Here is a 14,710-nt window from a genome sequence, read left to right on the forward strand (position 1 = left end):
CTTGAACAGTGTGTACATTTATTCCATATGGTATCCTATCTATTCGTTTATTTAAAGAGTTTAAATAAGAGAGGTAATGAAATCAAAAACACGGCAAAAACAACAATGATGAAAAAGATGGTTTTTGGACTCATGGTCTTTTGATGCTTGAGTGTTTCTACCTTGTTAAAGTAGTGAAACATTCCATAATATGTCTGATCACTTGTAATGAGTTCCATGAGCTTTTTGAGAACTGTATCATCTTGAGATTTTCCACAACTTTGGAATACAGCAGTGAGACTGGAAATAGCTCCAGGTTTGGTATATCTGGAATATAGAAAATCTTTCATGGTTGGTTTGTCTTCTCTCTCTTTTTTCTTATTCTTCTTTTCAGCATCTTTGGTAATGACATCAAACATGGATTGTACCACTCCAGAATCAAGAATTTTTTCCAAGAGAGGAGCAACTTGTTGTTTCAATGTTTCAGTTCCAGAGTTTTTAGCAATCACCAAATTATTGCAAATGACTTTCAAGAGAACCATAGAGTGATATTTGATATCAGCCAAATATGGATCTAACTTTTCTCTGTTGAATTTGATATCCTTAATTAAAGTATCAATTAAATCTGTTTGTCTATTCACCTCAACAATTAATTCAGTAGTACCTTCTGCTGATAATATACCTTGTAAAGCTGTATAGCCAGCATAGGTCATGTGTTTTAAAAGGACATTTCGATTATTCTTAATGATATGATTAATAATAGATACTAATAGTGCATGATCATTGGGTTTGATATACTTGTTAATGATTAGAGCAGCACTATCACCATCCTTAATGGCTGACCTTCCAATGATATAACAGCAAAGAGAACAAATGTAAGAACTGAACTTGGAACCTTCTTCACCCTTCACAACATATTTCTTATAGAGTTGGACAGTCTTGTCGAACAAAATGCTCTTGCATACTGTTGGAACCAATTTGTCATTACTAATAAAGCATGCAATCAATAAAAGTGCCTTCTCTAGCATGGAACGATCTCTTTCAAAGTAATAATCAATAAAATTGCTCAAAAATGTAATTCCCAAATCACAGACCACACTTGATATTTCTTCACATCGGACTTGAGAGAGTGAAATGTCCATTATTTCAATCAAGGTTTGCATGACCAATTTGGAAATGTAGTTATATACCATTTCTAAATCTTCATCAACATGTTCAGAAACATTGGAAAGATTTTGAATGTTCTTCTCTCCTGCTTCTATCACTAATTGCAATAATGGTTTGTTGAATATGTGATTCTTATTTTCTACAAGACCAGAATTTTCATTTTCATCAAAGTAATCATCAATTTCTGTATCGTTATTGAGTGCTGAATCTTCTTCAAGTTTCTCCATTTCTTGGAACATTTTCTCTTCGGCATCAAGTGCTTTTTCTTGAGCACGTTTTTTAAGAGGATTTTCCTTCTTATTTTCTTTCTTTAATCTATTTTCGTATGCTATTCTTCTGTTGTTATAATTGGTAAGGTTGGCAACATATTTAACAATTTCTCTGTATGAACCAATGAGCTGAATTAAGAAACGAAGTCCTTGACTCACATAAGTTAAAAGTTCCTTTGTTGGTTCTGTCTTGTTACTCACATAGAGTTTGATCAAGGGTTGAATCCATTCTTCAACAACATTTGTTCGAAGCATATCTCCAGCTTTTCCGATGAGTGTTAAATGTATTAAAATTTCATGAAAACGAAGAGCCATAACATTCACCTTGTCTGATGAAAGACGACTCTCTTGAGAATGTAAATATTTAACACATTTTTCGAGAGTCTCCTTTGGAACGGATTCAATGAGTTGCTTTACTTGAGGTTTACTGCTCAAAATATTGGCATTATGAAGACGCTCATAGACTTTGGTATAAGTCTGTTCAATTTGTGCAATATTGGTGTTGCTGGAAGATGATGATAACAAGGCTTGAAGGGCTTCCATACAAAGAGTATTGTTTTCATCCGAATCGTTGGAATGTTCCTCTCTGTGCAACCCGATCCATTGTTGTTGAGAAGTATTGATGTTTTGGGAAATGGCTTCCTGCAACAATTTGCGAATTAATGTTTCATCTTGCGGTAATTGGGTGGCAATGGCTGATGATGACCCAATCGATTTTTTAACCATTTTTTTAATATAACAATCTAATTTCGAAGCCAATATCCACTCTCATTACCTAGATATCATAACAATTTAACTTATTCAAAGCAAATCAAGAAAAGATATTTCCAATCGATTGCGAGAAGGAAAAATCAATCGATCGTAAAAAGTTTGGACGCAAAATTTTTTCGCCCACCGTGGGGCTCGAACCCACGACCACAAGATTAAGAGTCTTGCGCTCTACCGACTGAGCTAGACGGGCAGACATTTGATAAATGTTTGTCGTTCTTTAGGTGTTTTCAAAATATACTCGTTGGGAACACTTGTTTCCTCTCCTTTTTCCAAAATCGATCACTATTCGCTTGCAAAACCCAAAATGCTCTTTTATTTCAAATTCCAACAAAAAAGCATTCAAAATTGTGCACAGGGGATGGAGTGACGAAAAAGTGTGGTTGTCGGTCGAAAAAATACAATGAATGGTCAAATCATATAGCTTGTCCAATATGTGTGGTCAACTAACGTGTGAAAATTGTTGCGTTTATCTCAAAGCAACCATAGCTGTTTGAAGAGCAGTAGTTCTATCTTGTTCATTCAAACTCTTGACAGATTGAATCATGTCATTCAATAAGGTACAGAATTGAGAAAGGAGAATGTCATCATTAGATGGTGGTGATGATGGAGGAGATGGTGATAAAGATGTGGTGGAGTCCTCTTCTCCATCATCAATCTTGAGGTTTGGAGTGTCATCATCTTCTTCCTCTTGATGGTTACATTTTTGAGGAGCAGAAGGAAGTGCAATATTGATCAAAGTATTGAGTGCAGCATAATGATTGGCAGATACTAGAAGATGTGAGGAGGTAGTGTGATCGGAGACGAATGATAAATCATTCATCACACCTGAAGTGGAGTAGGAAATGGAATTGTAGCATTGGTTATTGGAAATGCTACCATCAAAGCATGCTTTTTGACGCTTCAAGGATTCAGTGTTGTTGTTGTTCGCAGTGGCGTCACTTGAAGTCAAACTTCTCTTGGTGGAAGGATTTTTTGTTTTTTTGGTCGTTTTTGGGGAGAGGGAACCACTGTTGTTGTTGTTGTTGGTGGTAGTGGTTGAAGAGGAGGATGGAGCACTTTCTTGCTTCTTTCTTGCAAAGACATTGAATTCAACACTTTTGAGTTCACAAATGGCCTTGTTCAAATCTCTCAAATCATAAAGTGAAATCTTAAAGTGCACAAGTTGTTTGTAGGATTGAACTTTTTCAATTTGAACACGATTCTCAGAAGCAAATACTCTTTCTGTGACACTCACAGGATGTTCAGTGCTTGGTGAAATAACTCCACCAATATCCTCCTTAGTAGTTCCACCAATCAATACAACTTTCATGAACAACAATGGAGGAAGAGAACATGGATCTTTAGGGGATGATGGAGATAGCTTCAAACAATGTCTGAGTTGATATCTCAGAGAAGAATAAAGTACAATGCCTTTGTTTTGACCTGTGGATGGATCAATGGAAGGCTCAAGACAAGAAGTATCTTCTCTTGAATGAGTCAACACGACATCAACATTCAATTTCAGATTATTACTATAAAAGTAATTGTTATCAAAATATTCAACATTCCAGGTTCCAGAGGAGTGATTCACCAAAAATTGGTTACCACTATTCATCGTGGTGGCAGCAGCGGCGGCAGTATTTGCAGTATTCATTGCACTACTGCTACTACTACTAGTGGTGGTGGAGAAAGAGGAGGCCATCGTGCTTGTAGTAGTAGTAGTCGTGCTTGAAGTGGTGGTGGTGGTTGTTAAAATACCTCCCATGTTCACATGGCTGTTGCACCACTTGGAAAGCACCTGCTTCTTGGGATTGAAATAGGGCATCATGTGTGAAGAGGTGGATGGGGAGGAACCTGTTGATGATTTGTGGTTGGTTCAACATTATCATGATGGCCATGGTTGTTAGAGGGTAGCACATAAAATCACACACACAAGTCATTTTTCAAAGATTTGATAAATTATGTTGTTAACAACGTTAAAATGTATATATCAACACATGATAAAACTCACCATTGTTGCTGGAACTTGTTGTGTTGGACAATGTTTGAAGCATCTTTGGGAAGTGTGTGAGAATTTGATATATACAATAATGGAGGAATATCTATGATACAGGAGAGAGAGTAGTTGTGTGCGCTTGATGCAGTTGATGACCAGTTGTGTGTGGTTGACTCACTTCAGAGGCAAGTGTACGTATGATACAGAAATTGGTATTCAGAGCTAAGCTAGCTAGTTCAAATCGATGATGGTATTGGGTACCTGTGTCGGTGATTCAAATAAACGGTTGCGGCTTCAATTTTGTTTTGATTTTGAAATTCAACAAATTCAATTAAAAACACGATATCTGTGTTGTAAACGAAATGGTGAGTCGATAGGGTATGAATAATAAAATTCAAATTCACTAATTCTCAATCGAGTTGACTTGATGATGATGTGATGGAAACGTAAATACAATTGTCTGCTGTTGGTGTGAGTAAGCCTTTGCTGGTGGTGCTCAGTGTGCGCGTGATGCAGTTGGTGTCAAGAGAAAATGGCGGCAAGATTTTTTTTAGATTTTGATGGGCGCTCAAAATACGCAAGCCTTGCCAAACAAACCCAACAGCCACTTCACGCAAGCTTCTTTTGGACTTTTGTTTTTCTCCAGGTGATAGTTGAACATGTGCAAGCTTCAACAGCTTTGCGACGTGTTGTCAAGCCCAGTTTTTTCGATGCGTTCCATCTGATTCTGAGAAACCTTCTTCAACGTGTGGCAAAAGTAAGTGAAAAGGTGTAAATAACTTATAAAAGCCACAAGACCCGGACTTGTTGCAACAATTACAAATAGCGTTTGGGTTTTGAATTTTTTCATCATCAAAAAAATACATCTGTTGGCACCCACCTTGTAAAGCGATCACATAAAAGAGGATTAGATCTGGATTGAGAAGAAACAATAGTCGGAACATTCAATTGTTGTACTGTGATAACTATCATGATCATTGCATAAGGCTTCACTATTAATTCTAAAATTTTATTCAAGCAAGCGTTCAGGCTTTTTCCAACCACAGAGGAAATTCTTGTGATAATTCGAGTTTCAACTATTATCGTGAAAAGACAGAAACAACTTTGATCGGTTGTACAACATATTCCGATTAGTTAGCTGTTCCCATGATGATGGCAAGAACATCATCACCTTCTTCCTTTTCATTACTTCCTCCATCTTCATTGTTGCATCCACCACCTGCATCAATTCCGCAACATGTTACTTCATCAAACCCAACTTTACCTCCCGTTATGAATTTTAATGCAAATACCAACAACAGCAACACCAACAACACCAACAACAATACTACTACATTGTCATCGGTCAACAATGGTGTCTCAGCATTATCCTTTCCAAATTATAGTAACGATACTGGTGGCTATTCTTCCTATCATTACAACTATCCCGTCAATACAACAACAACAACCAATCATCATCCTTCATCCATGACCGGGCATACTCATTCACTATCATCTTCTCTACTTTCCAGTCAACACTTCATCAATGACATGATCATGTCTCCTAACAACCACCAACAACCATCTGTTCCACCAATGGTGACTCACAAATCCTATAGCCAACAACACCCGATGCGAAGTAGTACATTCCAATCCAACACCAATGGCGATGGTCGTTCCAACAACAGTCATCTTCCTCTCAGCTGTACATTACCCATCAACTCTTCTCAATCCATGAACACATCATTTTACTCGAATTTAGGAAATTCAACAGTTACTGCTGAGGGAAAAGACATGAACCCAAACTACTCTTCCGATAGAAACAATTTTCTTTCGTCTTATAACACAAATCATCAACAAGAAAGCGTGATGGCTCCAAATTATGTTACTCTTTTATTTCCTGATTCTGGACCAAGAAATATAGACGATCCTATTACTCCTAATTATTATCAAGCAAATAATAACTTTCAACCAACAAATCATCATCTTCCTATGAACACAAGTTTATTTCAACAGAATAATCAGTTAGAACGAAGTTTTTACAATCAACAACCAAACATTTCATCGAGTAATGCTACAGCATTAATGAACCAATCATTTAAAGGTACTTCAGTCCACAACATTCCATTCAACAACAACAACAACAGCTACAACTCGTCAAACTCTTTTGATCCACAAACCCCCAAATTATATCCCCAAAAACCAAGTCACAACGCAAATGGTACGACTAGTAGTAATTACCCTCCCAAAAATAGACCAGCAATACTCAGACCCAAGGTCATTAATCAACGAACAGATCCTCAATATCTTCAAATGTTAAAAACTCCCACTTCAACGGTTATCGAAAATTCTGTTTCGGAAGCAAGAAAAAACACTGCTGTGATTAAGTTATCAGTTAATGTTTTAAAAACTTACAAACATATTAATGATGTATATTATCTGAAAAAGGAGGAAGAGAGAAGACTGAAACAATTGAGGAATGGAAAATCACATAGCTCCAAACATAAGAAAACTAACTCTAAAACAAGTTTACCCTATGTTAGTGAAACTGTAAATGTAGATTTGTATCGACAAAATACTAACAATCCTAATTTCAATCATGTTACGCTTCCTTATCGGCCAACAATTCAGCCATATCCTGAAGAAGATGTCTCAAATTCGAACAATCCCAATTACTCTCAGAAACAAGCTGAACTATCCCAACATCATCCTTCATTCTTATCATACGGTTCATTTGGAAGCAATCAATTATATAATTACTATACTGCTGTGAAAAATAATTATATGGATCCAACAGCCATTACCGCTACTACGAACATGACTCAGTTTAATGCTTCAATAATGACTGCCAGTAATACACAGAATGTTGTGACATCACAAGCTCTACCGTCGTTTACTGAACAGCAACAACATAATTCTTACAAAGCTGGGAATGATGGTACGGCTCCAACTTCTTCTGTATCTTCTTTTTATCAACAACAACAACAACAACAACAAACCCAACAAAACCAAGCAATAACAGGAGTTGACGACTCACAAGGAAACTATATTGTACAGATCAGTGAGTTGATCAATAACAGATTTTTAGTTGAGGAAGTAATGGGAAGGGATCTTTCGGAGTTGTTGTCAAGGCATTTGACATACCCAACAACGAACATGTTGCTGTCAAAATTATTAAGAACAAACCACAGTTTCATACACAGGCTCACATTGAAATTCAGCTTCTCAAAGATTTAAATACAAAAGATGCCAACGGAAAGAATAACATAGTGAGGATGAAAGAATATTTTCAATGGAAGAATCATTTATGCATTGTCTTTGAGTTACTTTCTATGAATTTGTATGACCTCCTAAAGGCAAGCAATTTTGCTGGACTTTCACTACTTCGTATTTGTAAATTTGGAAAGGAATTACTTCGTACGTTGAGTTTTTTATCACTTCCAGAGGTACAGGTCATTCACTGCGACCTGAAACCTGAAAATATTTTACTCAAGAACCCAAAGAAGAGTAGTATCAAAGTCATTGATTTCGGTAGCTCTTGTTATGTCAACAACAAGATGTACAAATACATTCAAAGCAGATTTTACCGATCTCCAGAAGTGATATTGGGTCTTCCGTATGGCACTGAAATTGATATGTGGAGCTTTGGATGTATTCTTGTTGAGCTACATACTGGTAATCCTCTATTTGATGGAAAGAACGAAACAGACCAAATCTACAAAATTATTCAAGTCATTGGAATGCCACCAAGGCACATGATCGAGCAATCCCCAAAAAGGGACAAGTTTTTCAAATTGAACACTCTCACTAATCAATATGAACCATTAGATTCCACAGTGATACCGAATTCCGTTTCTCTTTATAACATTATCATGAATGTTCCTCCTAAAAGACACATCTCTCCATATTCATTCACTTTTGAAGTGCCTATGAATTTTATGAAATTGTACATGCTGGTGAACAAAATTCTTCAATACGATCCACATATTAGACTGAAGCCACAGTTTGCAACTCAAGAGGACTTTTTTAAAATTAGTGACATTGCTCAAGCTGTTTTGGAATCGCCCTCATTCTTGCATAATGGAACGTCAAGTCCCTATACTCTCTACTCGCATGTAGCAAATGCTTCCATGTTATCAAATTCTCAACCACCAACAGTCATGCTACAACCGTCGAAACAAACCATGATTCTCACTGGTAATAGTAGTGGCAACACCAACAACATTCCAACCATGTACAGTGGAATCAATATGGGATACAATGCATTAAGCCATAACACTTCTACAAATAAGATGCAACACACTTTTAACTTGTAAACATAAATTTAAAAATTTCCGACCTTCATTTTTGACCGGTTTTCCATTTGCTGCAGAATGACTTTGGTTGTCGATATCTTGAGACAGCAGCAACAACACAAAAGCCTACTACACCCATTGTTAGTCCTGAACGCAACCTTTGTGTTCCACATGGTGATGTTGCTTCAACGTTTGAAATACAATGTTTGAGCCGTAAGTAAACTTAAGCTTTTTCTTTCACAAATTCTCACTAGAGCAAGATCAAATACGACAACAAGAAGGAGTGATTACTTCACGAGAAGAAACCATGGAGTGTGATGCTGAAATCAAATCTTTTACTGTTTGCTAAGCTGATTTATTTCACTTTTTAAGATTTTGAAATTTGTTGTTGATGTTGTTCTTTGGTGTTGTAATGAGACATCTGATATTCGAAAGCTAATATTAAATATTTTGATCTATTATTGTCCCAAAAAAGCTTAAAATAACTCCAAAATTCTAAAGTTAAAAATTAGTGCGCAATCAATATTTTCAAAAATGACAGTTGTAAAGCAAGCATCCAAACAACAACACTAAACTTTGTTTAAGCGCTGGTTACATATTGTCAAACAACGAACCTAGGTTTTCCACCACAAAAATCCAGACAAGAAACAAAGAGGAAGAGAGGAAATTGAAAAATTAGTGAATTGGTCGGATTGCTCGAAAAGTGTCGGAAATTTTTAAATTTATGTTTGTAATAAAAATGTTGTTGACCATAGGATGCGATGGTGAGTCCTTTTTTGAGGAGTGCCGACTTTCATGTTGAAAATCGCCGCATTCAAATTTCGGCACTCGAAATATCGCAGCAGCACAAAAGGGAAAAAATGCAGCAATCACAGATCCCATCAACAACGACGACACAACACGACCGAATATCAGACCGGTCCAATGAAACCACTTGGCAACATCAAGACAATATTCCAACATCACTTCATCCATTCAACACAAATCAGCAAAAAGAACAAAGCATGAGGACAACAACCATGATGGATACTTGTTCCGAGCTTGAATCAATCTCGGAGTTAGCAGTCGGAATGAACCCTTCTTTTAAACTTTCGTCACGTAACCGAAATATAAATTCAATAAGAAAATCATATTCAAATATACACTCAGGAAACGTTTTCTTTTTTGGAAATGACCAATTTCATCATTGCTTGAAACATCATACCTTGTCCACACCAAGGACGCCTTGCAAAACCATCAGTGAGACTACAATCAGACCACCCGTTTCGACATATTTTGGAGCTAGTACAGATGCTCAATTTACTAGACATCATCCACTAATTGAATCTAATGAAATTATTAAGGTCGCAAGTGGAGATTGTCATTCATTGTTTTTAACACGAGATCATCGAGTGATTGTAGCAGGTAAAAATAAGGTATGTAATGTTGAACGAGGAGTATGTGACGAAATCATTTCAAATGATATACTACATATGTTCATACATATATATGTACACAAATCCAAATATTCATTTTTATAAAAACACAATGACGATGAAATTTTCATCCTTCCATAGAATGGTCAATTAGGATTATATCATTTTGACCCAATCCAAGAACCTCAATATTTAGAGTTTGTTGGAAAAGACAAGATACCATGTCCACCCATTCGAAATGTATATTGTGGAGGTGATTATTCCTTCATTGAAACCATGAATCATGAAATTTATAGTTTTGGTAAAAACAAGATTGGACAATTGGGTATTGGAGATTGTGTACATTCAAGAATTGCCATTCCGACCCGAGTACATATTCAAAACGACAAGTCTCCATTCAGTAGCAGATCAATGGATCTGTCATCGAGTGCTAGCACGAACTCATTTTCTCCTTACCAAATCTCTTCAACTCCTCTGAATTCTGTATCATCAACTCTCGTACAAGTTCCCTGTTCATCCTCTTCTCAGATTCCACTACCCTTACTACCATCATCATCATCGACATGTCTTTTCCCAGGTCAATCTCTTCCTGTAAAACTCATTAGTTGTGGTTGGCAATCGACATTCATACTCTTTGAGAATGATCACTTGTATGTTTGTGGTGATAATAGTCATCAATGTCATGTACCATCAAGATCTTCCATGAACCAAAACAATAATAACCAAGACTCCTCTCCTCATACCACAACCACCTCCACCTCCACCACCCATACGATCAAGCCAATTATTAGTCCGCAACGAAAATTAGAAAAATTTTCATTTCAACGCATTGAAATTCCAAATTTGTATGCTTCATCGCCGAAGAATTCCATTAAGGACATTCAAGTAGGTCTCTTTCATACTGGAATACTCATGGAAAATGGAGAAGTATGGATTTCATGTCCATGTTGTTGCTCTCCTATCGAATTGGAACGAAGAAAATTTAAAAAGAAGAGCTTTATTGATAAGAATGGTAAATTACTAGTCACTGAATATGGTAATGACTTGTTGAAATCATTCAAGATTATGCACATGGCATATTTATCAACATTTCTTGGTACTCACAATGATGTTGTATATGTGAGTGGAATTAATTATTGTGGTAGTTTAGGTGTAGGATCTTCAGATTTGATTGCGTACAAACGATTTACTGAATCATCACTCTTGTGTCATTTAGATATTGAGAGAATTTATGGAACCAATCGAACGATTATTGTAACCCGACAAGGTCATGTCTATGTATGTGGAAGTAATTGTCAAGGAGAATTGTGTTTAAATCCACTTGAATATAGTAGTATGGATGGTAGTGGTGGTAGTGGTAGTAGTAGTAACAGTGAAATGAATACTAGTAGTGCGATTCGTAGTGAATCTATTAATAATACGAATCGTACCATCAGTAGTGGCAGTAGTAGTGGTGGTAGTAGTGGTAGGAATGAGATTGGAACGAATGAAACCATGGTTGTTACCTCTTCAACGTTGCGATACAAGAACACGTTAGGCCTCACACAGTCTACAAGCATGATGATGGATCCTCACTCGACGTCTCCATGTCCCTGTGGAAATGATCATTGTTTAAGGTCTTGTATTGCAACTCCTCAAAGAGTACTCTTTCTAGAGAATGAATTGAAAAAACGAAGAAATGCTAAACTCGAAATATCATGTGGATCTTTTCATACCATTGCCTACTTTACAAGTACAGAGACGAGAGATATGTCCATGTTTTATTACCATTTATATAGATCTTTGATGAATGATGATCCATCAACGGTAGATCACAACAAACATCATCATCATGGCTTTTCAGACTTGGTATTTGAATTTAATCAAGAAGGCACATCAGACTCTACGACCTTAGCGACTCAGAAACGATCGGTTCAGCTATTAGACCAGTACTCATTCCTTTCAGTAGCTCCTCAATCAAAAAAGATTAAATTGTCATAGCCTAGCTCTCGCGTTAAATTCCGTTCTGACAATGGCCGGGTTGCATGAATGTTTTTGGCGCCTAATTTTTTTTATCGTTTCAACCGTAAAAAAATGACATCAAAAGGTCCCATCAAGATGACGAGAAGTGAGCTGTATTCAGCTCTTATGGACAGCGAGGAAGAAGAGTATTATAAAGAATTGAAACAAGAAGAGGAAGAGTTATTTAACAAAAAGGGAAGATCAAAATTTCAAGATTTATCCAATTCATTCGGTAGTGATAACACATACAATGCTTCCGACGGTGATGAAGATGATGAATATGAAGATGACACTCTTGAAGGCACTCTTAGAATGATAGAGAAGAAAAAGAAAAAGATAGAGGAGGAGAAAATACCTGAATTAAAACGGAGGCAATCTCCAACACCAGAGCTCAAAAAGGAGCCAGAAGTGATTGAGGACTTTATTCGAAATTTTCTGTCAAAAAAAGGATTAGAAGAGAGTTTGCGAATTTTCAACGATGAATTGTATGAAAAGAAACAAAAAGGAGAATTGGATGAGTCTGCAGATGCCGTACCTGATGCATATACACAATTACAACGAGTAGAAGAGGAGCTACACTTTTGTAAAAAGCAACTTGAGCAGCAAAAACAACTATCAGAGTATGTTATATTTATAAGAAATTTCAAGTATTCTCTAATCAACGAATCACAGAAATGTTGTACAAAAGTTTGAAAAACTAAGGCGGGTTAAAGATCATCACAAAATGAGTCACATGCAAACTGTGCAAACTAGGGATCAACTGCGGAAAGAGCTCGAACGTATGAAAAATCATTGTGCAAAATATGAACCATTTATTGCGGAATTAACGAACAAGTATGACAAAGTATTCAAAGAAAAAACTCTTGTCTGTCTTGAAAGAGATAGACTTGCCAATAGGGTGACAGAACTCGAAAACATTATTCGACAGCAAAATGGAGAATCAACATCTGTAAATAATACTACCAATAACGAGATGGAGAAGGGTAAAAAGACCAAAACGATTAAGAAAACCAAAAAGAAGGATTCTGTATTACCACCAGAGAAGAAAAATCCTTTCAGAGAAAAGAAGATGGCAAGAACAATGGCAGAAACATTTCAGCTCTCTCAAAATTATGAAAGCCATAGTATGGCTATATCTGGATTAGCTGTCCATTCAAAGAAGCCTATTGTAGCTACAGCATCCGATGACGGTACCTGGAAAGCGTGGTCCCTTCCTTCCTCTAAGGTTATCATGAGTGGAGAAGGTCATTCTGATTGGGTGAGCGGCATTGACTTTCATCCGTTTGGAACTCATTTGGCCACAAGTGGAGGTGACTGCTTAATTAAGCTGTGGGATTTCACTACTGCCAGTTGTTCTTTAACATTTGATGATCACACTCTACCTGTGTGGGACTGCCAATTTCACTACAGTGGAGACTTTTTAGTGTCGTGTTCTATGGATCAAACGACCAAATTATTCGACATTCGAGCAGAGAGATGTGTGACAACTTTCAGAGGACACAAGGACAGTGTAAATAGCGTTGTTTGTATTCCATTCACCAATACTTTGTTAACCGCTTCAGCAGACAAAACTTTATCATTGTGGGACATGAGAGCAGATAGCAAAAATTTGTGTGTTCAAACTTATTATGGACACAAAAACAGTTGTAATTATGTCACAATTAATCCACAAGGAGATACAATGGCCTCTACGGATTGTGATGGACTTGTTTTAGTTTGGGATTTGAGAACACAGAAAATACGAAATCAATTCAACATTAGTGATGTTCCAACATCTGCAAATAAGTGTGCTTTTGATCCAAGTGGAAAGGTTTTGGCTGTAGCTTGTGCGGATACTTCCATTCGATTATTCTGTCCAGATGGTATTAAGGAAGATGAGTCTTCAAAACCAAACTACACGATAGGAGAGCTAAAAGGAAATAAGGAGGCTGTTCAAGTTGTCAAGTTCGATTCTGAAGGAAAATATGTTGTGAGTGGAAGCGATGATGGCATGTTGTGTCTATTTAACAATTAAACACTTGCCTTTAATATTTCCTTTTTAAGCCTCCATCAAACAAGAAAAAAATGTCTTCATCTTCTCTCAAACTCTACGGTTCAAGGCTTTGTCCTTTTGTAGACCGAATCAAACTCATCTTGGCCTTCAAGCAGGTACCCTACGAAAACATTAACGTAAACCTGAATATGAAGAGTAAAGAGTTTTTACAATTGACTCCCCTCGGAAAGGTAACGTAACAGAAGGTTGATCTTTATTGTACTCACTCTTGCCCATCAACATCAATATTTGAAGGTCCCAGTTCTTGTCCACAATAACAAAGCTATTTATGAGTCAGCTGCTATTTATCAATATGTCAATGACGTCTATTCTAATCGTGATCTCATGCATCAGGATCCCTACATGAGAGCGATGCAACGATCTTGGACTTACTATTGCAACACTCGACTTGCTCCCACCATTTACAAGTACATGTTTAACCAAGATCCAACCAAGGAAGCAGAATTGAAACAAAAACTCGAAGAGTGTTTACTTTTTTTAGAAAATGAGGGTTTGAAAAAGATGCAACAAGCGAATGGTAATAAGGGAGACTTCTTTTTGGGCGATGGTAATGAACCAAGTATGCCAGATATGATGTATCTTCCGTTCTTGGTACGCCTAGACATTTTGAAAACATTCAAAGGATTTGAGATGGGTCAAGAATTATCAAGACTTAAGAAAATGTATCAAATCAACACTCAACAAGATTATTTCAAGAACAATAAGGAGTTACCAACCATGGAGGAAATTATTAAGGGATACACTCCATATGTCAAGGGTGAGCTAAAGATGAAGGAGGATTGGATTCTTTAAGTGTTGCAGACAGT

General features: G+C 36.8%; 6 protein-coding genes across 6 annotated transcripts; 4 read left to right on the top strand and 2 right to left on the bottom strand.

Moving 5' to 3' along the window:
- Positions 1–47: 47 nt before the first annotated feature.
- Positions 48–2,141, bottom strand: C9374_002277 (uncharacterized protein; the record flags this gene model as incomplete). The annotated part of the gene is made up of 1 exon (XM_044691677.1): positions 48–2,141. One exon carries the CDS (start codon positions 2,139–2,141, stop codon positions 48–50), a length of 2,094 nt encoding a protein of 697 aa, XP_044550525.1.
- A 511-nt stretch (positions 2,142–2,652) lies between these two features.
- C9374_002278 (uncharacterized protein) lies at positions 2,653–4,219 on the bottom strand (the record flags this gene model as incomplete). The annotated part of the gene is made up of 2 exons (XM_044691678.1): positions 2,653–4,019; positions 4,177–4,219. 2 exons carry the CDS (start codon positions 4,217–4,219, stop codon positions 2,653–2,655), a joined length of 1,410 nt encoding a protein of 469 aa, XP_044550526.1.
- A 1,088-nt stretch (positions 4,220–5,307) lies between these two features.
- On the top strand, positions 5,308–8,456 carry C9374_002279 (uncharacterized protein; the record flags this gene model as incomplete). The annotated part of the gene is made up of 2 exons (XM_044691679.1): positions 5,308–7,201; positions 7,372–8,456. 2 exons carry the CDS (start codon positions 5,308–5,310, stop codon positions 8,454–8,456), a joined length of 2,979 nt encoding a protein of 992 aa, XP_044550527.1.
- Positions 8,457–9,295: 839 nt separating this feature from the next.
- C9374_002280 (uncharacterized protein) lies at positions 9,296–11,830 on the top strand (the record flags this gene model as incomplete). The annotated part of the gene is made up of 2 exons (XM_044691681.1): positions 9,296–9,850; positions 9,992–11,830. 2 exons carry the CDS (start codon positions 9,296–9,298, stop codon positions 11,828–11,830), a joined length of 2,394 nt encoding a protein of 797 aa, XP_044550528.1.
- A 93-nt stretch (positions 11,831–11,923) lies between these two features.
- Positions 11,924–13,865, top strand: C9374_002281 (uncharacterized protein; the record flags this gene model as incomplete). The annotated part of the gene is made up of 2 exons (XM_044691682.1): positions 11,924–12,471; positions 12,524–13,865. The coding sequence occupies 2 exons, from the start codon at positions 11,924–11,926 to the stop codon at positions 13,863–13,865; spliced, it is 1,890 nt and encodes a 629-aa protein (XP_044550529.1).
- Positions 13,866–13,915: 50 nt separating this feature from the next.
- On the top strand, positions 13,916–14,696 carry C9374_002282 (uncharacterized protein; the record flags this gene model as incomplete). The annotated part of the gene is made up of 2 exons (XM_044691683.1): positions 13,916–14,074; positions 14,139–14,696. The coding sequence occupies 2 exons, from the start codon at positions 13,916–13,918 to the stop codon at positions 14,694–14,696; spliced, it is 717 nt and encodes a 238-aa protein (XP_044550530.1).
- Between the last annotated feature and the right edge of the window lie 14 nt (positions 14,697–14,710).

Source organism: Naegleria lovaniensis (genome assembly GCF_003324165.1).
Source record: "Naegleria lovaniensis strain ATCC 30569 chromosome Unknown tig015, whole genome shotgun sequence".
Taxonomy (NCBI): domain Eukaryota; phylum Heterolobosea; class Eutetramitea; order Acrasida; family Naegleriidae; genus Naegleria; species Naegleria lovaniensis.